Genomic DNA, 27,806 nt, shown 5'->3' on the forward strand with positions numbered 1-27,806 from the left:
CAGACGGCGGCAGAGGGGCGTCGCGGAGCCAAGAGCGCGTCCGCGTCACCGCCCCGCCTGCAGTACCACTCTCTGGCCAGGAGGTGGCGGCAGAGGGCGCCACCGCTCCCGTGCCAAGAACGGCAGGTTTCGCAAAGCCTTTTGTCTTTAACGGAAGCAGCGGGAAACGTGTGGAAAGCCACACGTGAAAACGGCAGAAAAATGCACCCCGCGCCGTCTCGGGGAGGAAATGACTGTCCGGAGCAATGTGCCGCTCTTGGCATGGAAGCCGAGCGGCTACGCGGAACTACACTTCCCGGCATGCCCCGGAAACCAACGTGACCGACGGGAGGCCCGGAGTCCAAAGACCACAACTCCCGGCATGCTGCGGGGCACGACGCTCTCGGCCGCTGACTCCGCAGAAGTCCCGGAGCCCTCAGAGCCCTCCCAGAGCGGCTGCGCCCCCCGCCCCCCGCTCCGTTCCCACCCCTCCCCCCCCCACACCCCCTCCCCAGGGGGAGCGCCCCGTCCCCCCCCCGCCATTCCTCCATCCGGGGGGAACAGTGACCGCCTGGAGCCAGAGGCTGCAGGGTGAAGATGGAGGGGGGGGGAAAAAAAAAGGGAAAAGGGAAAAGGCTGCAAGAAGAGAGGGGGGAGAGAGGGCCAGCCAGCCAGCCACCCAGAGGGCTAGAGAGAATCAACAAGAGAGGGAGAAGTACAGCGAGATTAAGAGAGAGAAAACAGGAAGAGCCAAAACGTACATCACTTGCTGAAGGCTTGCAGACTGTAAACTCATGTGTCTGGTTTCAGCAAAAAGGGCTGTTCAGAGGTGACAATCTTACAAAACAGGGCTGCAGATCCACTGCTGCTCCGGACTTCTACAATGATCAATGGCCCACACCCAACACTTCAGCAGCTGTGAAGTAAGACTCGTGATCAAGTTTTCATTTCCATGTGTTTTAATAAGTTAACAGGTTCAGCCATTACACAGCAATGGAATTCTTCAACATTTACAAAGGTGCAAGAACTTCATTCATTTACTCTGAATTAAGTCATTTTATTTTCATCTCTTAAGTAACTACACAGTTCCTATTTGTTTTCCTTTAAACAATCTGGGGTTAAAATAAGCCACCCAGAAAGAAGGTATTAAAGTACAAAAAAAAAAAAGCACACAAAAGGAGGGGTGCTAATTCAGATTCAGCATGGGTATTTGGTCCAGTACCTCTACAAGCAAGGACAGGTGGTACGGAGCAGTTACGCTTGTAGAAAGAGCTGTGATTCTTACACGTAGACAAAAAGACCTTTTCCAGAAGTTTGACCACCAACAGAACTGTTACTCTACCATTACACTCACCATGAACTAGGGGCAGGGAAGGGAGAACAAGGCAAAAGACTCCAGAACACGCAAATACCATCCACCCAACAGTCAAGCATCTCACCAGCTACCCAGTAACAACCTCTCTATAGGATTAGCAAACAGGAAACGAGAGTAGCTGTCACATGAAGCAGCATCTCTAAAAACAAATCTAAAAATAAAACAACACTTTTTAGCATACACACTGACATACACGCAGATCTAGTGTAGAAACAGGACGTGCCTCTTACACTCACATCGGTTTGAAGTTTTCATGACACTCCCCTCCCCTGAACTGCTTTCCAACTAGCTGGAAAGAGTCTCCACCCTCTCTCCCCCACTTCAGCCAAATCTGCCTAAAAACCCATCCTCAACTACAGAAGCATTTTGAGGGCATTCACAGGTGCAGTATCTAGATTGCCTTTCTCAAGTTGACCTCTGGGGAGGTATATCAGGGTTAGAAATATTTCGTGGATACCACAGAGGCTCCTAAGGCCATTCTCCCGGCCCACTGATTGACCCTGTCCATTCACTTTGCAGTGTGATCGGTATTCACAGAGAACACACTGTTCACAAGTACATGCAAACACATATGCATGTATACAATCCCTCTACCTTTGGATTGTACATGCTTTGAACCTCCTCTCCAAGTCACAGAACCATAGAATGTTTTAGACTGGAAGGGATCTTAAAGATCATCTAATTCCAACCCTATCACCTGACAAAGAGTCCCTGTCCTACCAGGCTTCAGTCAAGTTCCACCACATTAAAGCCTACGGTACGCCCCCCACCCCGAAACGAGGTTTTGCAGTCCCCTTCATTCACATGAATGTTTTTTCTTACTTTAAGAGGCTACAGAATCACAGAATACCCTTTGCAGGCAGATGCTAAGGGCTTTTCAACAGGAAGGTTCTTAAAAGCCTTACCAAAACAGGGGGAAAGGGTGTGTCCAGACAACTATAGTTACAAGCATACAGCTAGAGCAATCTGTTTTTTTTTTTTCAAAGAAGTGAAAATACACGGCATATGTAAATCCTAACTCTGTTCAGCTAAAACACCAGGAAGAAGAAAAAAAAAAGTATACTTTGGCTTTATTTAACAGTCACTCTTTCTACTTGCGTAGCCAGCAATGAAACGTTGCATTTGGAATATAGGCCCACATAGGTAGGCTGAACTCTTTCAGAAGCATCTCTTTGTTCAAGTCCACCGCTCTGACACTCCTCTTCCCCCACATATTTGGTCAAGGATCAATTTCATGAGGTGCAAATATTGAGCCTGCCCTTAAGACAGCAATGGCAGATCTTTTGAGTCCAAAAAGTTAGATGGCAGCCCATGCTGCACACTGTTGTTACTCTGGGGTCCCAGTCATTATGAAATACCACAGACCCTGCAATGGCACCAAGGCGAGGGCATGAGTACCCACAAGAAGTTAAACAGGGAAAAGCTGATTTCAAACACCATTTCTTTTGTTTTAAAGCAAAAAGCACAAGCAGTGACTAAATACAAACAGATTTTTTATACATCAGTTTTATGAGTGAAAACTCCATGGGACCTTCTCTACAGTTTCTGGAGACCAGAGACTTCCATGACCTTCCCTTTCCTTTTGAGAAAGTTAGGATATTTAGGATAAAAGAATCGTTTCTCAGGCCAATAATCACACCTCCCCCACAAGGTGGATTTGTTACCATTCTTGGCTGCAGTAAGTCAGGAGATTCGCACATGCTCACATAGCCAGGACTACAAAAAAAACAGACACTTAATACTTTGGAAGACAAAACTAACCTTGCACGAGAGAAACGAAATCATGTACAGATATGAAGGATGGATGCGTTAACTCAGTAACATACCAAAAGTAAAATACTCCAAGTGCACACAGTTGTGCCATTCTCCCTTGCCCCACTGTCCTTCAAACACCAGCTTACCCAAATACTCTGAAAAAAATATTCTGCACTCAGAGAAGATTTTGTAGGAAATCAAAGGCTACAATATCAGTCCTACACCGTAGAACTTTGAGGAGCAATGATGTGGCAGAAAGAAAACATAAGCAGATGCAGGAATTAATGTTTGGGGATATACTGCATCTGAACTTGACAATAACCCTTTCCGTTGCAAGCCAGATATCTAGCCAGATACAAACTTTCATATCCAATATACTGCCCGTGATAAAGAGCGCCACCAAAAATTCAAGGGAGAATACACAATCACTATTGTGCACCCTGTGTGCCATTCATTCCATGGACAACAGTGCAGGATAGTCCCAATATTTCTGACAGGTCAAAGCTCAAAATCAAAAATAGTAATTCCATTGCCACTCATTAGCAGCCATATCCTGGAGCCCACAAAGTGGGAACAAGTTCAGTAAGGCCCATGGATTTATTCCAGGAATTGCCCATTTTATGCAGCTAGAAAAAAATCCTCAGTCCCCTTAGGATGGTGAGGAACTCTAGTTTTGGCTTTACTTCGAGCTTTCCTATCGCCTCCTTCCTGCAAGGTAGAGCAAACTATTCTAGTTAAAAACTAGCTAAGCGTTTACCAGAGGAGAACCTCACTGACATTTTCCAGTAACCCATGCCAAGAAAGGCAGCACTTGCTATCCCTCACAGCCCTTCTTACACACACAAGTCCCAAATTCACATTCCAGAAGTACAGGTGGGAGCCCTGGGCATTTGCCAGCAGCAACTCCATGCCAAGGTAGCTCACACTGCTCGTGGTTTTAAAGAACATGTGAATATTAAAATAGACTCACAGAAGGTCCAATTATAAATCTGTAACTGAAAAGCTGCTGGCTCTTCCTAAAGTTCCCTTCAGTTCAAACAGCCATTTCTAATGCAAGGTTTCACAGCCAGCCCACTAGAGAAGTGGTGCTGTCTAGGCTCAGCCAGCACATTTAAGAAAGAACAACAACAAAAAACAGAGTGTCAAGTAATGTGAGTGACAGAGCGATGGTGCAAGAGAGAACACCAAACTGTAACCAAACCCTGAGGCTCTGGGAACAAGGCCACACCTGTGAATGACAGTGCCACAGATGACTCCCCAGCCAACCTGGAGAAGGAAGGCTACAACAAACCAGCAGCTGGATCACTAGAGGCCAGCCACAGACTGCCAACTTCCAGAAGTGGTACAGCAGGAACTATTTACTTGCATCAAGGAAAATGATTTTTGGTGAGAAAGGGCAAGCACTCTGACATCCGTAGTGCACAATGCAGCTCGCTACTAAAGACATAAGGGTCTAGCCACAGTACCATACTGACAAGTAAAGAAACAAAGGATAAACTATATGAAAGAGCTTGGGGATAACAGAAAGACTTCCAAACCAGATGAAATAGATGGAGAAGTTCCTGGTCAGCCAGCTAGAACAGTCCTATTTACCTGGCATGTCCAACCTTGTAGGGAACATACAGTTTCAGAATGAGAATCCTTGCTTCTTTTGACATACATCAGCAATTTCAATCCAAGCCCCAGGTGACTCTGGCCTTCCCAACTTCCTGATACTTTTGAGATGCACTCTAAAATTCCTGCCTGTAAATTGTTTCACAACGGCATACCAAACACATTCCAGTCTTTGGAAATAGCACATGGCCTTATCAGTAACCCAGGATTTGTCCTTCTGAATAACACAATGCATTGTATCACGAACAATTACAGAGTACTACTATTTTTCCAATTGGGTTGCATCTTAAATGAACTATAGCAACAGCCCCCACGTCAGGAGGTATTTTAACAGGAGAGCAGAGCTAAAGAACCCAGCCAGCCTTACATGATCTCTCCACCAAATTTCTTTTCCTCCCCTTTGACCCATTTCCCTATCTCTACAGCTCTACAGAAGAGCAAGAGCTTCCATTCAAACAATCTGCTTTAACAATTAATACACATTTTTCTAAGGTGTGATGTTACACTCATCCAAACAGGGCCTCTTGGGATATTCACAATGCACATATTTCAAGAGACTGGAAAAACATTCATTTAGAAGGGCAGTTTCCTCCTGTGCAAGCAGCTGATTTTTCCCCCCATGCAGCTCTCCCTCAAAAAACACCCACTGCAGAAGGGCCCACACTTTAAACATAGAGGATAACATTTTCTAGAAGAAGGTTAGTTCACATGCCATCAAGAAAGGCTCTTTCTACTACACGAAATGCCTTTCATCAGTGAAAACATGTAAGCTCCTCACTCATTACACCACACAGCCTCAGGTTCCACATCACACTGCCCTTTCGCTAGCATTGCCACGTTCCTCACTATTCATCCCCAGCACGTCCGTCACTGGAGTTAGAACTGCTAAAGAGAACTACAGAACTGGACCATAGCCTCTGTTTCCCCAGTGCCCTACCAGAGATGGCCCTAACCACCTACAAGGAAAACAGTTCCACTTGTACAGGAAGATGGCTGGTACAAATATGTAGCATGGCCCCTTCCCCACTCCAGAACATAGATAAAGAAGCACCAAAAGCAGCAAACAGATGTTCTTGCAAGGACTTGGTCTTCTACAAAAACTCATCTAGCGGTTAAGGTTTTCTCCTTCTTAGAGACTCCTTTCTTCATCAGTATAGCACAGAAAAAAGGCACCCTCCACACCTTCTGAAACGGAGACCATTCCAACAGCCGATCTGGGTGGGGAACAGCAGCTTGTTCTGCTCACAGCACATAGCCCAGGAATGCACACACCATCCCACACCACACCTCAGTCACGTTACAGCCTCTGCATCGAGCAGGAGCAACAACAGAATGGCCAGCAACTGCACCATCCTCTCTCAAGAGCAGAATGGAGCAAGGTTACATACCGCAGCTCTTGAAAATGCAGGTAACTTGGCAGTTTCTCAGTTTTTAACTCTGAGGCTGTCACTTGAAAGGTCCCAGGAAACACCTAGTGAAGCTGGACAGCTATACAGAGTCACTTCTGCAGCTCCTGGGAACCCCAAGGGGATTAGCATGCCTGCTGGATTTTTTTGGGGAGAGCATAACAGTCAGAGAAGGCTGTGCAGTCTCAGCCCTGGGTACACTACCTTTGCTCCCCAAACAGTGTAAAGCACTGGGGTGTCTTCCCTCCGCCAAGGTTGGAAGGAACTGGACTGCAGAACTCAGATACCACGGAGTGGGAAGACAAAAGACTAAAACAGGATTTCTGTATAATCTTTCCAACCAGCATCTCCGTCCTTCAGTTCTCACCTGTTGTGCTGTCGTTAGCTTTAGGTTTGGATTTAGACTTGAAGGAGAAGCGTTTGATGAGGCGGTGGGAGAAGCTGCCGGCTTTCTTCTTGCTGGCAGAACTAGTGGTGACATTGGACAAGTCATCATGTGACTGGCTCAGGCCGGCTTCCTTCTGCTTGGTCTTTCTCCTGAAGATGAGCTTCGTACCACTCCGAAGAAAGCTAACTGCAAAGACAGAAAAGGAGATGGAAACCACAATGGTATCCTGCCCTGGCAAGTCTCAGGGGCAACAAACACACCATGTCATTTGGCCACTCTCATACAAGAGGCAGGAGACCTCTTTTGGCCTGAGCAGCAAAAGCACACAGCAGCTCAGCGAATCTCAGCTCCCAACCTCAAGGCAAAGTCTACATTCAGGGCAGACTGCAATACCCACAAGCTGTTTCACTAAACACTGGCACGTGTCCTGTACGTAAACGTCCTTTTATGCAGCAACATCCTCACTTTAGCAGAGTCATGGAGAATTGCAACTTAAAAGGTAAAATTGGTGTGAATGGAAAATGAGTGGGAATGTCACAGTGTGGAGACACCAGCAGGAACACACAACAGGGAAAAGGCATCTCAGACTACACTGTCTAAAGAGCATCCAGATTAGCTGGTCATCAAGCCCTCAGCACAGCTGCCTGTACTTTCACAAGCTGTCCAAATCTGGAGAAAAATAACAGTGATGGCTCCAGGTGATAAACCGAGGCAGGACAGGATGGAGATGCTGATCACTGTCAGCACCAAAAGGGTACAAAAATGCATATCCAAACCTGCACATTATTCAATGCTACAGCAGCATTTCCTACAGAAAAGGGGTTTTGTTTTTCTTCTTCCTTCTTTTCCCTGCCCACCATGTCTCTCGTGAATCTGGGCCAGATACTTTTTCACCCACTGACACGCAAACAAAGGATCAACACAGTTCAAACTGTAACAAGGTACAACACACACACACCCCTTCCCCCCCCACCCCCCAAAACAAAAAAAAACAAAAAAAAAACCCTCCCCCACTCTCATTCTGAGAAATTGAGATTTGGTGCTCACTTTTGTTTAGTAGCTAGCTGTAACTATAACAGCTTCAAGCAAACAAATGCAAGGCATGCAGTCTGCCTAACTGATGCAACCCTAGAAACTCCAAAAAAACATCTCAGTCAGGGCAGACCTGCCCCACAATTTAAAATCAGGGAGTCTGTGCAGACACCCTATGGTATCAGAAGAGCTAGCTACTTTGATGCTAATGGAGAAACAGGGAAGGCATCGAGGTCCACACAATCTGCTATTGGGCAGCCTCTGTTTCTGTGCCATAGCAGCATCAGAATTCGGAGGAGGAATCACTATTTACAGACATGGGTCTGACGTGCAAACAAGGGGGTCAAAACAGGGTCTTGGGAACATGCAAGCTACAAAGGGCTTCCATCTAAGACAGCACACAAACCATAAAGCCTACAGGAACCGGGTAACTGCATAAAGGTGTTTGAAACCAATTCAGCAGGGAACATAGAAGATATGTGGGCTCTTCCAGGGCTCCACTGGAAGCCACTCTTCACCGCCCCAAAAGCTGGCTGCAGACCCTTAACTCAGGGCAGGGAACTCAGCTGTCACTTTGTCCTCAGGCACAAGCTGACATTAGCTACTGTACGATAGTTCAACCTCACCTTTGTGATCTTTCAAGCTCCTGGTCTCAAGGGCTCCTGTGGAGCCAGTTTCAGATTCAACATCTTCCATGGATGGTCTTTCAGAGATGTCTGATCGCGTTGTCTCATCCAGCTCCTGACTGGCCCCTTGTCCTGATGGCGACGCTTCCAGCAGCTGTGACGATTCAGTAGAATCCTGCATCTGGTCACCTGCACTCACCGCCCCAGAAGCCCCGTACACTGTGGCCTCCATGGATGCAGCATAACCCAGAGAAAGTGCCATTTCATCTTGAGCAATAGGTACCTGGAGGGGGTTAAAAAGTCAGACAGGAAGGCAGGGTCTAAAGGATTGCATTTGTCTCCAATCCTGCTCATCAGTGCTAAGAAAGCACAGATGTGCAGCGGTCACTTTTTGCTGAAACATACTGGAAGATATCTGATTCCATGGCATTTTGCAGCACTTCCCTCTCTCACATAGGAAAGTCCCAGGATAACTCCTTACATTTTCCATGAGGTTCCCAAATGACTAATGCAAAAGCTTCCCTTTCTGCTGCCAGTGCTTTGTGAACTTCCATTGGCAGCTGCCCTGCAGACTGCTGAGGTACCTTTGACGGGAAGCAGCGACAAAATACAAGGATGCAGCAAAAAGGCTCTGCTGAGCAAGTCCTCTGTGCTGGTACTTTTCCACACCATTCCCTACAGAATAGGGTGGTTTTACACAGACATCCATAGAAATAGCCTCCCAGACAGGAAATGGAGCCCCCTAACTGCCAGAGACCTTGGAAACTCCCGAGATGATCAGCGTGCTACGTTTTGTTGGGGTCTTCTTTGCGGGCTTGTTATTTGTCTCAGTTAGCTGCCTGATTGCCGTCTCAGCCACCGGATCCAAGCCATTAGGCATCTGGCTGTCCCCTGAGCAACAAGAAAGATACCAACACTTGAAGTAGCATCCTTCAGCACAGGGAAGAGGTTACTTGCTGACCATGATGCTTTTAACAGGCAACTATGTGTAAGTGAAGGTAGAGAACAGTATTTATTACAGACTTGCCCAAACAAACTAAAAGAAGAATGCTCTGTAGAGCTCTCAAGTCTTTCAGGCACCTATAAAGTTTGAAGTTCCTAAAGGCATATCATTAAAATACCATTCCCACCTCCCACTTAAGAAAGATTTCCAGAGACTCCCAGGAGGTCTCACAGCCTCAGCCACAAAGCATCCAAGGAGCTGCAGCATTCTATTTCAGAGACAAACAGAGATGCCAAGTACAATATGACCAAATCTCATTGGCTCCAGATAACTTAGGGATGTTCTTGTCAAGCAAGGAAACACTCATAATCATGAACCAGAGAGCCACGGTGGAATTTCTTTTACCTGCCCTCCCCCTTACCCTCTTCACTCAATCACTCGGACTTACTCTTCTGCAGCAAGTGCAGATGAGTTCAGTGACCCACATTCAGACAGACACTCTTCAAGAAAGGCTAAGGAACATCATCGCTCCAGTAGGAACTTCTGACTTGCAAGCACTTACTGCTACTGCTGGGCAAAAGGCTGCGAGGACAGCTGCTCTCCAAAAGAACCGTTGTCTTTTTTTCAGTCACTTCCACCTTGGACGGTGATCTTGAGGGTGAATCTTCATGGTGAAAGACAGGCAGAGACAACAGTAAGTGGAGATGAAGTTTAGGCAACTTCATCACCGTATTGTGCCCCATCCCTCCCCCCCACCCCCCGCAGAGTGCCTGCAGAGTCTGCTGCCATGAGGCTTTGCAGCACTGAAGTTGCAAGAAGCCTATTGGAACAAGACATGCGAAGCAGCCCTGTCACGAGGCCCTGTTTGTGCTGTTTCCCAGCCCTGCCTCACAAAATATCCAGCACCACATTAACCAAGACATCAGACAGACACTGAGCAGCACCAACCACTGGCAAGCAAGGTCAACATGTTTTCAAGCCTGCGATCAGTACATAGAGCATAATTTATTTAGCAGTTATGTAGGCAGAAGTTATGCAACACCAGTATACACAGATGAGTCCTGCCACCAAAAGATGTCAGAGAGGCTTGTCCCTCTCACAACTCTCCCCAGCTGGGCTACATCAATTCCCTCCCTCAAGGCTACATACTAGTCTCCAGACAGCCACAAGACATTAGTAACTCAGAAGCCAAAAGCACCACCCACCCATCCAATACTTAAGGTGCAAGTCCACAACAACCACAACATACAATGGCTAAACAGTTTTACTGCTGCCTGCGTAAACAAACTCAGGAATATACCCCACCCCACCCCACCCCACCTTTACAAGACTCCTGTGTTAGGGCAGCCTCACCCAGCTTGCAGTCGGCCTTGGGCCGGGACTGAATTGTGGTGACAGTAGTCACGATCGTGCCATCAGGCATGATGGTCCGGTCCATCTCCACCTTCTTGGTGGGGGTGACGCTGGTACGCAGAGATGTGGCGTGCTGAGCATTTAGAGATGTAGAAGAATCCTGGTATAGCAGCTACAAAGGGTAAGACACAGCTCAGAAGGGGCTCTCCTCCTCTCAGAAGTAAAGGCAGGCGATACGGATGACAAAAGCTACCCCTCCGGGCACCAAGGAGCCATTCTCACTACAATGTCAGCCAAACAGAGGAAAGCTCAGGGACTAAGGGCAAGGTGATACACCTCCTCAGCCTAGGTGTCTGTTGGTCCCCTGCAACAAGCGCAGGCCTAGTAATGCTGATTTCCAGCTAGAGCCTCGCATTACAAATATTTCCAGATCATGCATTCACAGAGCTTGGTTGCCTGCTCACCTCCAGTATAACGGTAGCTTCAGCAGCCAGTGACTGCCCAGCTCCAGGGGCCAGAGAGCAGATCTGTCTCCCAGATGGCCGTTTGCTCAAAGGATCAAGCAAAAGAGTAGTATGTGCCAGCAGCACATCTGCAAGAGGGAAGAGGAGAAAAAAAAAAAAAACACCACACAACTTCAGCACCTCAGACCTCTCACAAGCTCCCTGTGCTTTTGGAAAGTGGTCCCACAGGCCAACAAATCAGATCCCCTTGGCTCCAGTAGCTCCCAGATTCAGCAGAGGAGGCTATGCTTTGCACAAATTAACCACATTAAAGAACCTGGGCTTTTGTGGCCTCCTTCAAAAATGGGTGCTGTAATTAGTCCCTAGCTGACTAAAAATCACAAGACTTAAGAGCCCTTTGCATTGTTCTTCCAATACCTGGGGGCAAATATCTGCATCCCTCTCACTGCTTCTAGGTTAGAAAGTGCAGGCCATGGGAACCTCCCAGGTACCAAAAAGGTCACTAAGAGCCTTTAACTAAGAACAACAGACTTGAGAGTTACTTCACGCAGTCAAAGACTCACAAAATGTTGGATACAAAAACCCGTGCAGATATCAGATATAATCCTGCTCATAATACATCATAACTACAAAGAAGATCCACAGGCTCAAATCACAGCAAGTCCCTTAGGCCTGTTTGTCACCTTGTCTTAGAATCCATTTTATGGCTTCCTGTACTTACCTTCACCTCTGCCACTGTTCCCCAGCACCTGTAGCTTCAGCTCCTTACTTCTAGGTCCCAACTCACTGTTGAAACAGAAATAGATAGGCTGCTATTAGGCAGTCTTTGCAAAATTACCACAGAGTAAACACAACTATTATATATTTTCCCTTCCACAAATCTCACAACCCTCATCATCTTTCCAAAGCTCCTGTAAGTGTGTATTATTTTGGAGGACACAATAAGGGGCAGCAAGCAAGAAGAGGAAAACTCAATTTATGTCCCATGCAGGGCTGCGTAGGCTGTCAGGGCAAGTTAAGATGGCAATCTGTCTGGAAGGCAGATAACTCCAGGGCAGGCCTCATGCTCCCACATTCCCCTTGATCAGCACTTCTGTCCATCCAGTTAAAACACACACTATTCAGGGAAGCAGGAAATAATATGTACATGAGTTGGGGCTGATCACTGGAACTCACAGACCAGCACAGACACAAGCCACCCTACTATACAGACATCACCTCCACACCACCTGCATCAGGTACTGCAGAGTGGTAATGACACCCAGAGACTACGCCAGTCTGCCTCCACTGCAACAACCAATAGACCAGCAGGCACTTACAGAACGAGCTCCTCATTCCACTCCATCTCTGCAGCAGTGCCGGCACTACCAGCTGTCACTGGCCTCATCCATTTCTGCTGTGGGGGACTGTCTAGCTCTACGACACAGCATATCTCCTCAACTCCTGCAACAGAGAAAGCGAGTACATGTGTACCTGTCAACACAAGGCAGAGTTTAGTGGACATGTGTGCATATGTCCATTCAAAGCCACACAAAACATCCACGCACTCTAACCTCACCATTTCTGCACTTCCCCTGCTTCAGATGAACCATGTTTTCAGGCTTACCTCCCTTTTCCTGGGAGCCCAAGTTCAGCACATGAAGATTCCGTAGTAAAAGCTTTGAACCTAGAGGGCCTGCTACTACACCGGATGGGGAATCTCGAGTCAATTTACTGCTGGATACCTGAGGAATGATGAGAGAAAGACCGACACCTTTGCCATTCTCTTGTCAGCAAACAGTGGTAAGACACGCGGCATTTGTGCTTGCACCTCCCAAGTGCTCCTCATGGGAATACCCACAAAGCCATCCAGAGATGCTGCAGGCCCCCCAAGCTACAAACCTCCAGTTAGCCCCCATCTTACTTAAGATATGAAATTTAAGGCAGACAGGAAAAGAGACAGACAGAATGAGCTTGCTGGCTACTAGAAGGGGAACTGAAGATGACCGTACTGCTGAAGGTCTGTCCCACTCTAATTCTCCCTGCTTCCCATGCCACAATACCCCAGTTCCTATGACAGCACAGCGAGGGATGTGGCTGTTGCTCAGAAGTGAGACTTAGCCCTTGGATTCCTGCCTAAGTCTCAGCCCTCAGAAGCACCCCAGTGCACAGCATTCAAGGCATGAATATCGCAAGAAGAGAGTCTTACCGCACCAGTTCCTGCGGTGCAGGCTTTCAGATGTACCATCAAGGCTGGCTGCGTGCTGACAATGGTATCCTCGATCAGATCCTTTATGGTAGACAGACCCACACTCCCGTCATTCTTCTCTCCACAAATCAAAAGGAAACACACAAATGTCATAATGAGGCAGATACATTTTCTCCTTATACAGGTACAACTGCCTCTCAAGCCTCTACACAGCCTTTCTCCCAGTAATACCCTCCTATATACTCTTCCTCTATCCTGTATGCCTCCTCCTCAGTGCTTAAGCTTTGCTGTAATAGCTGCAGGCAAGTATAACCTGCATGAACTGCATGAACCAAACTGACCTTTTACATCTGTAGTCCATCTATTACAAATTTTGACAATAAAGCCTTCAGAGTTTGCCACATCATCACTGCCTCATGAAATGGTACTACCACACCTTCACAAGAACAGCTAAATTCCTACATTTACACAATATAAGGCAACAAGTGTGTCAATAAAACTAACAAACAGAACTGTTTGGGGCACAGAAGTGCAAGCACATCGGTGTTCAGCTCATCAAGTCACTAATACCTATAGCTTCTGCACACTTTACAACTCCAAAAAAAATACCCCAGCTCGTTTTGCAGCCACACATTTGGCAAAAACAGCGGGAGATCCTACAAAGACTGAAAGCCTTTTTTGCTACACAGACTCTATTCAGAGTTCAGATGTAAAGAGGAATTCGGTAAACAGGCATCATTACTGCTTCAGCTCTCTTAAGGATAAACTCTTAACATAGCTGAGCTAGTATTGATTCCAGGGTGAAAGAATCCCCTCCTTGCCACAGAAGGGCCACAACACTGAGCTGTCAAACTCTCTCCTTTGCAGCAGCCTTCTTCCTGTCTGCACACTGTTTCCACCCCTCCTGCCCTTCCTCTGCTTGAGTCCAGCTTCCCCGTTTGCTTACCTCACGAGGTTGAAATCTTGGAAGAACTGACAGATTCAAGTCTGGTCTGTCCTTGAATGTCCATGACACCAGGAGACCCTCATTCTGTATCTCCTCCAAGTGGATCTCCACCTGACCCGGAACAAATATGCAGTCAGGAACACTCTGTTTTTATCAGGCACTTTCTGCCCTGTTTCAAATTCGTCAACACAAAGGGCCCCACGCCAGTCCGTGCAGCAACTGAAGACAGCAAGTAAGAACGTAGGTGGTCCTGGGCCTCTGAGAGTAACGAAATGCAGAAGTTTCATCACTTCATACTCAGACCCAGCTCTCTCACTGCCTTTGGAAGCCCAGACGCCAGTCAGAGGCGAAAACTATGTTATTTCTCTGGTCAAACACAGAGCCTGCAGGACAATCTGAAAGAGCAAATTGGGTACCAATACAGGATATTTGCTGAGCTACATCTATTAACCACCACCAAACATACGCACAGACATTTGTAAGTCTCTAGGAGACGATCTGTGCCTGAAAACTCATCTAGGTCACCAACAGTCTGCAACAACAAACCAGACTGTACAGCATTCTGTAGTTCAGTTCAGAAGTTCCGCACCCACACAGAATAAAGGCATCATTAATACAGAAACAGAATGACAGAGGAAGAACTCCTGACTCAGCATCTCTAGTAAAAACAGCGTAATGAAATTTAATATAGCTCAAAAATAATTGAAAGACAAGCAACTTTTGAACATTTTTTTAAACACGAACATCTAAGGTCATCTGTTGAAAGCAACAGATCTGGGACACAGTAGTCAAATAACTAACCGACAAGAGGTATACAAAAGAGCCAAGACATTTGGGACAAATGGTACTTGAAGTATTCTGACCAGCAGACATACATTGGCAAAGCCAACCAGAAAGAAACTATGGAGTTAACACCCACTTCACTTTCACAGTTTATTTTCCAGAAAAAGCATCTCTATCTCCAATATTCAGTGCAGAAAAGATGGGAGTGCTGATCGATGCTCGGCTGAACATGAGCCAGCAGTGTGCTCAGGTGGCCAAGAAGGCCAATGGCATCCTGGCTTGTGTCAGAAATAGTGCAGCCAGCAGGACCAGGGAGGTGGCTGTCCCCCTGTACTCAGCCTTTGGTGAGGCCGCACCTTGAGTGCTGTGTTCAGTGTTGTGCCCCTCACTACAAGAAAGACATTGAGGCCCTGGAGCGTGTCCAGAGAAGGGCAACAAAACTGGTGAGGGGTCTTAAGCACAAGTCTTATGAGGACCTGCTAAGGGAGCTGGGGTTGTTTAGTCTGGGGAATAGGAGACTCAGGGGAGACCTTATTGCACTCTACAACTTCCTGAGGGGAGGTTGTGATGAGGAGGGGGTCAGTCTCTTCTCTCAGATAACCACTGCTAGGACTCGAGGAAATGGCCACAAGATGCGCCTGGGGAGATTTAGATTAGGTATCAGGAAAAACTTTTTCTCTCAAAGAGTAGTCAGGAACTAGAACAGCCTGCCCAGAGAGGTGGTAGAGTCACCTCGTGGTGTTCAAGAAGCACCTGGACAAGGTGCTACGAGACATGATTTAGTAGCTTAGTGGGTAGTATTGGTGACAGGAGGATGGTTGGACTAGATGATCTTGTAAGTCCTTTCCAACCTTGTGTTTCTATGATTCTACAAAGATCTGAATAACGAACTTGTGAATGTATTTAGGGGAGTTCCTGACAGGAAAATTATTTCTTACCATGGATTTTTTTCTCCCACACCAGTAACAGGACAAAACAGTATTTGGACATACACACAGGATGTGACTTTCCCTATCCATTGCACTACAAGGGATTTTGAACTCTGGACCTTTGCTTTTTAAAGAAGTGCTTAAAAACTAAGTATAGAACATTGCCACTCCTCGAATCTCTCTGATCCTGGATTTTGCTACAGTGACGTTACACACCCAAGATGTGCAGTATAATGCTCAGTAAACAGGACTCAGCACACTTATCAGGAACATTTGCCTCCCTGCCAAACATTAGCAATGCCTAGATTCTCCTTCTAGAACAAGGCCTCCTTCCTCCATCAGCGTAGGGCTAGGTGAAAGAACAAATTCAATGGCAAACTTTTTACAACCATTACCTGAGCTTGCAGCAGAGACAAAGTGACATGATACGTATCCACAGAAACAGCAGCTGGGGACTGCTGCGTTACAGAGACAGGGAATTTCACGGCTTCTGCAGACAGATGGCAGTAAAGCACCTACAGAGAAAAGAAAGCAATAGGTTTATGTCCTTGGTAATAAGCAGAAGCAAGATGGCAAGACCTATAAAAGCAATAGGTAAGGTTGACCCATTGTGGCAAGGAAACATCAGGCTTACTGTCAGCTCCAGTTCTGTACTGCAGATCTGCCATTTAAGACTCCACACGTGAGGCAATAAGGATGTAACAGTGACAGAAGCTCTCTTCTCTCCACTGCACTACCCTGATATTCAGATTCAGCATCCCTACACCTCAGCTCTACCCGCCCTTGCAGAGCTCACGGATGTACAGCCCCAGAGCTGCAATCTCTATCACACAAGTGTTGGCAGTCTCTGTAGAACATGCCATCAGTCGACAGAGAAACCCCACATGCTATAATTCAGAACAGCAAAGCCTTACCATGCTGCAGTCCGACTGGCCTTTGCACGTCACACAGCTTATATTTGCTGCTGGTGGTAACTGAGGACCCTCTTCAAATGTGATTTGCACTGAACTCTATGAAAATAGAGATCCGTTAGTTCCCGCTGGTCACAGTATCCCAGGCAGTTTCAAAGAAGATAAGCAAGTCTAACACAGGGCCCCGGGGACGTTCTGGTCCATTTCCATGAATGCAACCAGCACGAAGACATCCACGACACAACTCTACCCTCCCTGACTCCTCTCAACACAGACGCCAGGCAGCTCTCCCTGTGACCAAGCCTCTAAACTGAAAGGCTCAATGGAGAAATGGATCGCTCCCCACTGCCAGCTGACAAGCTTTTGGACAACGGGACCACAACTCTTCAACCCCCAGCCTCCACTGCCTCCCCATACCCAGCACTGAAGAAAGGGCGAGGACAGCAAAAATGTAACTATCCCTCACTGTTAACTATCACCCCAGCCTTCACATGCAGGCTAAAGTCCCTTGCAGTCCTGTACTGTCTTGGGCATTTTCTCATTTCATAATAGTTATACCAGCCATTTCCTCTTCTTGCAAGCCTCCTCCACCAGATCTGCATGTTCACCTACCTAGCTCAGTCCAGAGTATCAAATCGGTCCCTTCTCTCCACGACCAGAGGACTTCCCATCTCACCACAGCCTCACCTCGTCAGTACGCTTTCTATTTCAAGAGCACCCAGAACTCCAGTTTCATGCTCACCAGTTCTTTCTTTCATGTGCCGGTCTCCTTCCCCTTTCCCCATTAAGTTATCATCTGAGTAACACATACCTTGCCCATACTTAAGCTCTCCATCCCCAAGAACACTCTGCCAAGCACAGCACCCAGAAAGCTTGCAACAATTCTGTATCAGAACAGGCATCATCTCACTTCTTCTTGGTTTCCTTGCCTCTCTCCTTACAGCTCCTTCTCTCTGCTTGGTCAATCTAATCACAGAACCATCTAGGTTGGAAGAGACCTCCAAGATCACCTAGTCCAACCTTAACTAACTTATCGATAGGGCAGTCTATTCCAATGTCACAGACGACCCCAATACAATCACAGCTCAAACCTGTCAGGGAGGCCAAGACTCCAGAGGACATGCACCTTAAAAGAGGCAAATACGCTCCGCAATGCATTACACTTCACTTCTTGTTACAGGTCCCAGTGAACTCACTCTAGCCAACCCAAGAGCATCCTCTCCCCTCCATTTTCATCAAGCACCAACGCTGGTCACTTAACTGGACACTGTTCACCAGTCCCCATAGACACGAGCGGGGTGGGGGGGGTGTCACTAAGTGTCACTCATGACAGCAGGTCCCCTCAATACAACAAACACTGCGTAAGAACAAACATGCTTTCAGTCACAAAATAAAGAGCTGGCTTTGAGGACTCTAGACCTGCAGGATCCACAGTGTTTCAGCTTACACATAATAAATGAATCAAGCATATCCTGACATTCAGAAGTTTTCCACAATGAAAGGAAGCACCTTTTCAGTATGCAGACCTCAAGTTCAACACTGGACCTGACTATTTGCACAACTAGGGTAAAATGGAGAAGAAAAGGGATGAGAAAAGGGAGGAAGGAAAGCAAAAGAAAGTGTTATAGCAGCTGACGTTAAACACCAGATCAAGATTCTTATATCTTACCCGACTATCAGGGGCATAGTCTCACAGTGCACAATCTAGTCTTGTTTAATTCCAGACAAAAGAGTCAGTTTCAACAGCCTGCAGCAAGTAGTCCTACAGCAACCTTATACAGTACCACCTTCTCATTCTTCTTGTACCTCATCCTGTAAGATCAAGGACATCATCTAACCAATACTAACTGGACCATAACTCACCATCACTCCTACCTTCTCTCATAAAAGTCAGGCTTGCAATACAGATGACTTCTGCCTTTGGTCTACTTAAGGGACTGTTTGCTAATAGATTACGAAGAAGGTGTCTGAATTTGTTTCAAGTAGCCAGTAAAAGAAATGGAACACAAACACAACAACAGGGCCAGTCATGTTTTTCCCCTCCACTTCATTAAAATATCTTACCTTACTTTGAAAGGGGCACCTTCTCATTTTCTCTGTATTCAACAACTAAGCGCAAGCAATTAAGAATAAACAAAAATAAAACACAAAGAATCCACGGAGAAGGAGCAGCCAAATTCACAGGAGGCATAGCCTATAGTCTGATAGACACCTCAATCTTTATCCATATGTCTGGCAGATAAACCGCATGTTTGTGAAAAAGTCCCATTTTTTCATGAACTCTTGGGAACAAAATACTTCATCTATTGAAAACCTGCCAGAGGATAAGCTCATCCTAAAACCAATGTAGAAAACTCTGTTCTCTGACACCATCAGAGCCTAGACAACAATATAAACATCTATTTCCCAGTTTCTAATTTTCTAAATACTACTTAGAACTACTACTTACCCAACTAGATCAAAGGCAGAAAAGAGGCCAGATGCCACTGTACTTCTCTGTTAAAAAGCACAATTTCACTTACTACAGGTAGCAATGAATGAGAAACTACGCTAACTTTTCCAAGTCAATCTAACAAGGCAAAAATGGTGACATACATAGAGTGGAAAGAACTTAAGGTGGAAATGCAAAGGCCTGAATGCAATTAAACAAAGTAGCAGTCAATCCGTCAATACCAGTGGCAGTAAGTAATACCTAGTTTTACGGCAGGGTCACTGGTACACCTCAAAACAGGAAGACACAACTTATATAAGACAAAAAAGTTAACATTTGGAAAAGGTCAATTCCCAGATCGATCTGTAACAGGCAGAAAATATAATCTAGAAGGTAAAACCATCAGGCACGTAACAGGTAAGCAATCCTACACAGACAACCCTTTTGCATTCATTCCTGCACAATACTTATAGAAGCTGACTCTATGTATTTTTAATGACAACAAAACTTGCCTTGAGACAAACTACACTTCCACATAGTGGTCAACCGTCTCCCCTTGTAGAAGTTTTTTTTGCCTTTTTTTTGCAGGCAAAAGCCCTTGCCTTGCCAGTAACGTGAGCTCCTGTGAAATTACTTCCTTGTGGAAAGGAAGACCTAAGGTTCAGGCCCCAGACCATTTTAAGCAAAACGTGCTGCCGAACAGCTACTGCTCAAAGTTTGTAAAACCACATTATGCTCACATTTAGTTACGCACCCTATCCCTCAAGTACAGAAGACAGCAACACACAGCAGCCCAAAAGGAGAAGCTGGCACACTGAGTGTTTGCCAGCACATCTCAGCCCAGGCAACAGGGTCCCTGACTGGCAGCCCGTTAACGGAGGTTTCCTCGGAGCCCGAGGACAAAGGGGTCGCAGCCCCGGTCGACCAAAGGCTGAGTACCCTTCCCTGCCTCACGGTGATGACTCCGGCTCCCCCGTCCTCCAGCTCACCGCCAACACGACGCCCGGCCCAGCCAGCCCGGGTCCCACCACCCGCGCCCCGCCGTACCCCGTGCCGGCGCGCTTGGCTGTTGAGGGCTCGCACCCAGGCCCGCTGCCACTGCTCCCGCAGGGACCGGAGGGCGAGCAGCGCAGCGAGCAGCGCCCGGGCCCCGGCCTCCTCCGCCGCTGGCGTCCGCCGCCGCGGCGGCGCCCGCAGGGCCGCCGACCGCCAGTACTGGAGCAGCCAGGCCGCGACGGTGAGCAGCGAGGCGGCGAAGAGCAGCACCAGCGCAGTCCAGCCCGGATCCGGCCCCATGGCGCAGCGCCTCACGGCGGGCCGGGAGGCATGCCGGACGGACCGCCGCCCGGCCCCGGCCCAGCCGCTGCCGCCTCCCAGCAGGCGCAGAGAGGAGAGGAGGAGGAGGGCCGGGCCGGGCCGCGCCGCACCGCCCTTCCCCCAGCCCCGCGGCGCACGTGGGCCAGGCTCGGCCCCCGCCGCTCGCGGCCGCCGCCCGGCCCCAGCGGCGCCCCGCGGCCGCCTGCGCACAACGGCGGCGGGAGGCGGACCCCCCCCGGCCCGGCCCGGCCCGGCCCGCGCACGGCACCGCCGTTCCCGCAGCCAGGCCGTGCTCTTCCGGTGCCGGAGCGCGGCGGAGCGCTCGCCTCCCCGCGGCCCGGCGGGGCAGCCTTCGCTGTAGCATGCAGCTACCTTCTCCGTTCCCTGCCTTCCTCTCTGGTGCCCGCGGGCAGGTTCTTCACCCGGGTCCACACGGCCTTAGCCACCGGCACATCTGTCCAGGCAACCTCGTCGCTGCTGCTGCGAGCCTTCTCTTCTGGCAGCCTGAAAGAGCAAGGCAAATGCGGTCAGGACAATAAGCTCCCTGACAGCCCTTCTGTCTCTTGATTACAAACACCTTTCTCTGAACTGCACTCTTTTTCCACCTGTGCTGACTGACACATTCGCACCAGGCATGCGGCACATCACCCAGCTGGAATCTATTCAGTTACCTGCTCTTAGCTCCAGCCAACCTTACTGTAGAGGGACAGCAACAAACGCTTTCACCTCCTTTTCTCACAAGTCACATTCCATGGGGGCACTTCCCCCATGCTTCCCGCTGCTACATCTGCAGGAAGATCTCTGGCCAACCACTCTCTCTGTGCTGCAGTTTCTTCCCTTGCAGTAACACCTGTCTGCCTCAAAATTTATTTAAGACTCAGCTACAGTTTACCAGCTTTTACATAAATTCAGTAGACAGCAGACCAGAAAATGCCTCTTTCCGTACAGCAGCAGCTGTCAGTCAGCCCAGAAAAAGCCATCAGAAACCATCTCAGGTCACCAGGCTTCTTGTAAACACAGACATAGGGCAAAGGAAAATACTTCTTGCCACTACCAGACTTTATGCCTCTGCTGCGTTTTCACCTCCTGCTCAGCGACTCACATCTGAACACAAATGTCAGTGGGCAGAATCAGGCCTGTCCTGCCTTTCCAACATAAGCATTCACCTGAAGACCAAACACCTGTTATGGGTTTCCTGGCATAGAAAGACCTGGAGTAAATTTTTCCTTTTTATTTTTTTTTATTTTACTTTTTCTCCCCCGGCACTTCAGGAAATGCCTTGGGCAACAGCCCCGCAGGCCGCTCTCCGTTGCTCGCTCTTACACAGCAAGGCGGTGCCGGGTTCGGAGGCGCTCCCTGGGGAGCCCGTTAACCGCCCCGGGCGGCCGAGCAGCGCGGTGGCGGCCAGGGACAGCGCTGCCCAGAGGCCGCCGGCCGGCGGTCCCCGCCGTCCCTCCCCGCGAGCTCCCTCCGTCCGGCGGCCGCCTCCGACACCACCCCCAGCCCCCGCAGCTCTCCCCTGCGCCGCCGCCCGCCGGGGCCGCGCGCCGCTTCCCCACGCATCGCCGCGAGGCAGCGGCTGTGCCCGGGGAGCCCCGCTGCCGCCGGCGCCCCCCGTCCGCAGCGCGGCCAAGCGCATCGGACCGCCGGGGCTCGCCACAGGCAACGCCGTTGACGGAGCGGCCCCTCGCAGCGCCCCGCCGACGGGGCCGACCCGCCTACCGCGGGGGCAGAAGTGACGTACCTGGCGGCGGAGCCGGGGCGGCGCGCGGCTCGGTAGCGCCGAGCCCGCCATGGCGGTTGCGGGCACTGCGGGAGGAGCCGAGCCGGGTGCCGGCCCCCGCGCGCAGCGCTTCCCTTCTCAGGGGCGCGCGCGGCCCCGCGCGGCCTCCAGCTGCGGGCACAGGCTCCTCCACGCGCCCTTCGCGTCACCGAAAGCGGCGCCGGCCCCGCTCCCGGCGCCTGAGCGGGGTCCCGCGCCCGCCGGCGGCTCCTGCCAGGGCCAAAGATGGCGCTTCCCGCGCCGGAGGAAGGTGCGCGCGCACGCGGCGCTTCCCTCTCTCGTGTCCGGCCGGCGAGGTGCGGCCGGAGGCGCTCGGCGCCCTTGGCAGGGGCAGCGCTTGCCGCGGCCATGGCGGCGTGGCCCGCCGTGCCCCTCGTCATCAACCTCGGCGGGTCGCTGCTGGGTTTCGTGGCCACGCTCACGCTGATCCCGGCCTTCAAGGAACGCTTCCTGGCGGCGCGGCTCTTCGGCGAGGACCTCAACAAGGCCTCCCGGCAGCCCGTGTGAGTAGCGGCGCTCCGCCGAACCGTGCGGGGCCGTGCCGGGCCCGGCTGACTGCTGGCCTCCCCTTCCTTTCAGTCCTGAGGCGCAGGGCGTGATCAGCGGGGCCGTGTTCCTCATCATCCTCTTCTGCTTCATCCCCGTGCCCTTCCTGCGGTGCTTCGTGGAGGATCAGTGCGCGGCCTTTCCTTACGATGAGGTAGGGCTTGCCTGGCACGAGGAGTGCGGCAGGCACGGGCAGGGAGTGGCCACCGGTAATCGGAGCCCTGTTCTCTGTCCTTCAGTTCGTGGAGCTCATCGGCTCGCTCCTTGCCATTTGCTGCATGATTTTCCTGGGCTTTGCAGATGATGTCTTGAACCTGCGCTGGCGCCACAAGCTCCTTCTTCCTACCATGGCTTCCCTCCCATTGCTCATGGTGTACTTCACCAACTTTGGGAACACGACCATTGTGGTGCCTAAGCCCTTCCGGGTTCTACTGGGCATGCACTTGGACCTGGGTAAGTTATGAATCGCGGAAGGCCATCATCAAAGCAATCAGTAACAAATGGAGGGGCTCATCTGAAACTTTAACACATAGCAGATTGAAATCCCTGTGCTGCAGAGGAAACCCGTGAAGGATTTGCTAAATAAACAGTGAGAGGGCACATCACCAACTAATTATTACAGTGGCAAGAATATCCGTGAAGAGGTCCAACATGCATCTAACTGTGCATATGTATATAGGCACCATACATTTTTCCAGGTTTCTGGCAGTACAACAGTGTCAGATGCCAATATCACAGTCACCAACGCACAAAAACAGGACATGATAGGCAGCTGTCGTGTTGCAAATTTGCCATGCTATACATGTGTGTACACGTAAGATTCAGGGGAAAGGGAGCTATTTGTTAGAAAGCTACTGATTTCAAAATTTACCGAGACACCAGATAATAGATTGTCATACAAAGCAGGACGCTTCAAGCAAATTGGACTGGAGCCTGTTTCAAATATGAATGCTAAAGTATTTGGCTCACTCTTACCTACAGGTATCCTCTACTATGTGTACATGGGTATGCTAGCAGTGTTTTGTACTAACGCCATCAACATTCTTGCTGGAATCAATGGAATTGAAGCAGGGCAGTCTCTGGTGATTGCTGCTTCCATTATCGTATTCAACATTGTAGAGTTAAACGGTAAGGAAATGACATGCTTAGCCGGTACAAAAAAAGCAAAGGGAAATAGAATCCTAGATTTTAGCTGGTGTTAAAAATAACCTAGTCCTGTCTTAGAACAAACGTATTTTGCTTCTTTTTTTCTTTAGGGGATTATCAGGATGATCACATTTTTTCTCTCTACTTTATGATTCCCTTTTTTTTTACGACGCTGGGGCTGTTTTACCACAACTGGTAAGAGGATGGACATTCAGCATTTCTTTGGAAATGTACTCTCTTTACTTTTACCCTCTGTAAACAAAAACGTTTACCAACATGCAAGCGGGATAGTGGAGTATAGATAAGCTTCTTGCCAGAACTATGAATGCAAAGCAACAATCCACTGGTAGCTTTTGTTTGTACTAGAACAATTCAGATCGCACTAATTCACTAAAAAGCATGGAATACTCTACCTCACATCTCACTATTGTTATTTATACGTTGTATTCTCTGCAAGTCACATTGGAGGATAGTTTTAGCATATATAACTGCAATTGGTGTTTTCATTGTGTGGATTGGTGGTGGTCTCCCGGGTAGAGTTTTGTAGACTGCAGTGGTAGCAGTTACATATGACAGTATCACATAAAAGCATCGCTATGCTTCTTTTAGGCAGACAAGGAGTTGTCTTCAGTATCTGAGAAGAAGCCAGCTGAGGCTTAACGTCTCTCTTGCCCCCCCCAACCTGCCACCTAGGAATGCATTCAGTGATTATAAAGTCATTTTCTTAGAAACTGTGATCATAACAAACCTTTGCTCTTTTGCCCTATGGATTGCAGGTACCCATCCCAAGTGTTTGTTGGGGACACCTTCTGCTACTTTGCTGGCATGACCTTTGCTGTGGTGGGCATCTTGGGGCACTTCAGCAAAACAATGCTGCTTTTTTTCATCCCACAAGTGCTCAATTTCCTCTACTCATTGCCTCAACTCTTCCATGTCATTCCTTGTCCCCGCCATCGGCTGCCAAGGTAATGTACTTGAGTGACCTATAATGGTACCAGAAATGGTGGTTTTTGTCTCCGATAGCAGCTGAGAAACAAGAACAGGTGTTGGTTGGTACTCTTTTTAAAACCTGTTGAGGTAGGTTGTATAATTAAAATCTGCCATGCTGTGCTACTTGTGGTTGAGTCAAGCAGTACAGGTTTCTCAAAAAAAAAAATACTGTTAGAGTATGATTATTCTCAGCTCCAAGACAGAGGAAAGGATACAGACCACTTTTAACGCTGTTGCAGTAGGCTCTGCTAAAGTTTCGTAGAAGCAAGCATTCTGTGACACTGTGCCATAATGCTGTCCGTGTTTGTGATCATATCCACATATATTCAGTTCTATTTTTTAAAACCTTTACAGTTTTATGCATACATTGGGTGGAAGGGGGGGAAGTGTCTTCTTCTGACTGCCCAGTCTGAGGAACCAGGTATCAGCAGCTGTTGTTAAGTATTAACAGATTATTCCTGCTTTTTTTTTCCACCAATGGATTTCTTTCTCAGCAACTTGGCTTGGGATCTAAATCTGCTTACATAGGTATCACTGTTTCCTTGCTCTATCTGGACTAAGACTTTAATGTTCCTTTTAGGCTCGATCCTAGTACAGGGAAGTTGGAGATGAGCTACTCCAAATTCAAAACTAAGAGCCTCTCAGCCCTGGGAACATACATTTTGAAGGTAATACCAGGAAAACATTCAAAATCCAGACCTGCTTTGAGGCAGCAATTACATGCAAGAACAACAGGATGTGAGGGAAGACAATTTCTGGGTTCAGTGGTTGTTTCCTGCCTCAAATCCAGAACACATTCTACTTAGTCCAGTCACTGTCTCTCACAGTCATTCAACTATGTTAATAATTGTTCTTTTAAAATAACCATACACAGCAATGGTCCCAGGACCATCCCTAGCCTGTCCTTTTTTTTTTTTTTTTTTTTTTAAAGTAAGAGTACGAGCTAAACTACTGGGATAGTAGAGCAAAACAGATCTAGCAAAGAGCACCAAACACAGCTGGTGAAATAGTATGCAATATTTCTTTCCCTAGGCAGTAAAGATCTTGCACATAGTAGATGTGAGAAGTGGAATGGATGAAGATGGCGAATACACCGAGTGCAATAACATGACACTTATTAACTTTGTTATAAAGCTGATTGGACCCACCCACGAGCGAAATCTCACTCTCCTGTTGCTACTCATCCAGGTCAGACAAACGGTCCCACCAACAAAGAAATATACTCTGTGGTAAAAACAGATCCAAATCAGTCTCAAGAGTTTCAAGGGTGAAAGAGGGAAGTAAAGCGTCAGACTCTTCACACAACATGCAATTGAGATGTGCAGCTTGAGAATCTGAGGTTTATGCAGCTCAAGGAGGAAGCAGCCCTTCCTCCCAGCCCCCAGAATCATTCACTGAGAGCTATTAAGTACAAAGTCCCTAAGTTAGTTTGACAGAATCCACAGAGCACGAATTGCTGGATGCTAGAAAAATATTAGGAAAAAGTACCATGTGCTTGCCTTGTCACTCTGACCCAATACAGCCTTTTCCATGTTCCTGTTTTTCAGTCATACCAAATAACACCGGTACCAGTGTTATTTCCAGTTGGTGGCCTTGCAGAAATATGGCATAGAACTCAATGATCTGAAGTCACAGTGGGGTGTGGGAACATTCTGATGCAACTTAGAATGCAAGGATAACACGCCTTGCGGATAGCACTGCTACTTACATTCAACATGTGAACATTCTTGCCTAATATAATAGACATTCTGTTTCTGGAAAGACATAGTGCTTATATGCCCACTATTCCTTTCTCACGCTCAGATCAAAGATAAAGAGAGTCTTATTAGGAAAGAGAAGAGATAATCAAATTTCCATTTAGAGGGAAGACTTACAACAAACAGACAGACATAAAAAAATCCCCCACACAGAGCTACAATTCTCACAGACTGACCTGAGACCTTTGGCTAGACTTCCACTTTTCATTTTTTATACACCTGAAAATTTTAGCTCAAGTGTTATTGAAACAAGCCAATGTTTTAAAGCACATCAAATCTATCTGGAGAGGAATATGCCAGCCTGTAAACTAACACTGTAAGATTTCAACTCTTTTTTTTTAATTTTTTTTCTTTTTTTTTAAACCTAGGTCCTGGGGAGTACGATTGCATTTTCAATCCGGTACCAACTAGTGCGGTTGTTTTATGATGTCTGACTAGGCTACCAGGAGTCAGTGGTAAGAGTTGCACTTTACAGTCAACTTTCTCCAATTGCTGACCAAATAATTCAAATGATATTATTCTGGTCCTCTGAGAACATCAGGCCACCTTTCAAAAGGCAAGCCAATCTCTGGGCCAGTCCAGAATCACAATCTTTTTTTTGTGCACAAAGGTCTTTTGTCCAATTCTGCTGACAGAAGAGATTCAACGCTACTCGGACGTTACTGTTAATGGGATTACCTTTGAGATGGGAAATAAGGAACCCGCTTTTTTTTTTTTTTTTTTTTTCCAAACGCACAATTCTTAGGGAAGGGGGGAAGAGATGAAACCGCTATGAATTTAAGAAGCGCCTTTCTGTTCCCTGAGAGAAAACAGGAACTTCTATTTTTGTAAGATGCTACATCAGAACAGAGTGGACATAGAATATTGTTATAAATCATACCCAAAATTCAGAGCACTCTGAGAATAAAATAACTCAAGGTACCCTTTCCCTTCTGATGCTTTGCCTTGAAAATATTGACACATGGTGACACTAGGTCGCACGGTACATCCGCGTCCTTCTACCCTGCTAGGGGCTGATAATTTCTGCAGCAGGCAGAAATTTCCTCTTTGACAGCCACTGGGAATGTTTTCACAAAGGTTTATTTTGGAACATCTTTATCATTTGTGTTCCTTCATGGAATAGGGCGCCTCTAGAATAGGCTAG

General features: G+C 47.9%; 2 protein-coding genes across 7 annotated transcripts; one reads left to right on the forward strand and one right to left on the reverse strand.

Annotated features, from left to right (window-relative positions):
• Positions 1–920: 920 nt before the first annotated feature.
• C2CD2L (C2CD2 like) lies at positions 921–22,328 on the reverse strand. 4 transcript variants are annotated; one of them, XM_080567449.1, is made up of 15 exons: positions 22,185–22,328; positions 20,813–20,944; positions 16,696–16,791; positions 16,177–16,296; positions 14,070–14,180; positions 13,124–13,240; positions 12,542–12,659; positions 12,255–12,378; positions 11,657–11,721; positions 10,936–11,063; positions 10,472–10,643; positions 9,681–9,782; positions 8,933–9,066; positions 8,176–8,458; positions 921–6,703 (listed from the first exon to the last, which is right to left on the reverse strand). In XM_080567449.1, the coding sequence occupies exons 3-15, from the start codon at positions 16,696–16,698 to the stop codon at positions 6,486–6,488; spliced, it is 1,695 nt and encodes a 564-aa protein (XP_080423575.1). In that variant the 5' UTR covers positions 16,699–16,791; positions 20,813–20,944; positions 22,185–22,328; the 3' UTR covers positions 921–6,485. The 4 variants fall into 4 exon arrangements, with proteins under 4 accessions (XP_080423575.1, XP_080423576.1, XP_080423573.1 ...); XM_080567450.1 differs by lacking the exon at positions 22,185–22,328 and adding an exon at positions 21,764–22,149; XM_080567447.1 differs by lacking the exons at positions 20,813–20,944; positions 22,185–22,328 and adding an exon at positions 20,171–20,599.
• A 120-nt stretch (positions 22,329–22,448) lies between these two features.
• DPAGT1 (dolichyl-phosphate N-acetylglucosaminephosphotransferase 1) lies at positions 22,449–27,583 on the forward strand (the record flags this gene model as incomplete). 3 transcript variants are annotated; one of them, XM_080567455.1, is made up of 10 exons in its annotated part: positions 22,449–22,726; positions 22,803–22,923; positions 23,009–23,222; positions 23,751–23,897; positions 24,026–24,110; positions 24,692–24,880; positions 25,486–25,573; positions 25,938–26,093; positions 27,031–27,117; positions 27,273–27,583. In XM_080567455.1, the coding sequence occupies 9 exons, from the start codon at positions 22,449–22,451 to the stop codon at positions 27,094–27,096; spliced, it is 1,344 nt and encodes a 447-aa protein (XP_080423581.1). In that variant the 3' UTR covers positions 27,097–27,117; positions 27,273–27,583. The 3 variants fall into 3 exon arrangements, with proteins under 3 accessions (XP_080423581.1, XP_080423580.1, XP_080423582.1); XM_080567454.1 differs by having other exon boundaries at positions 27,031–27,583; XM_080567456.1 differs by lacking the exon at positions 23,751–23,897 and having other exon boundaries at positions 27,031–27,583.
• Positions 27,584–27,806: the final 223 nt, after the last annotated feature.

This window comes from Anser brachyrhynchus (genome assembly GCF_964034855.1).
Source record: "Anser brachyrhynchus genome assembly, chromosome: 25".
Lineage (NCBI taxonomy): Eukaryota > Metazoa > Chordata > Aves > Anseriformes > Anatidae > Anser > Anser brachyrhynchus.

Bases quoted from the DNA above. Each gene is read 5' to 3' on its own strand.
- C2CD2L (XM_080567447.1), bottom strand. From the start codon at position 20,419: ATGGGGCCGGATCCGGGCTGGACTGCGCTGGTGCTGCTCTTCGCCGCC. The intron at 16,297-16,695 runs GTAAGGCTTTGC...TTTTCTCTGTAG, and splicing joins GCCAGTCGGACTGCAGCATG to GTGCTTTACTGCCATCTGTC. The intron at 13,241-14,069 runs GTAAGCAAACGG...ATTTGTGGAGAG, and splicing joins CAAGATTTCAACCTCGTGAG to AAGAATGACGGGAGTGTGGG.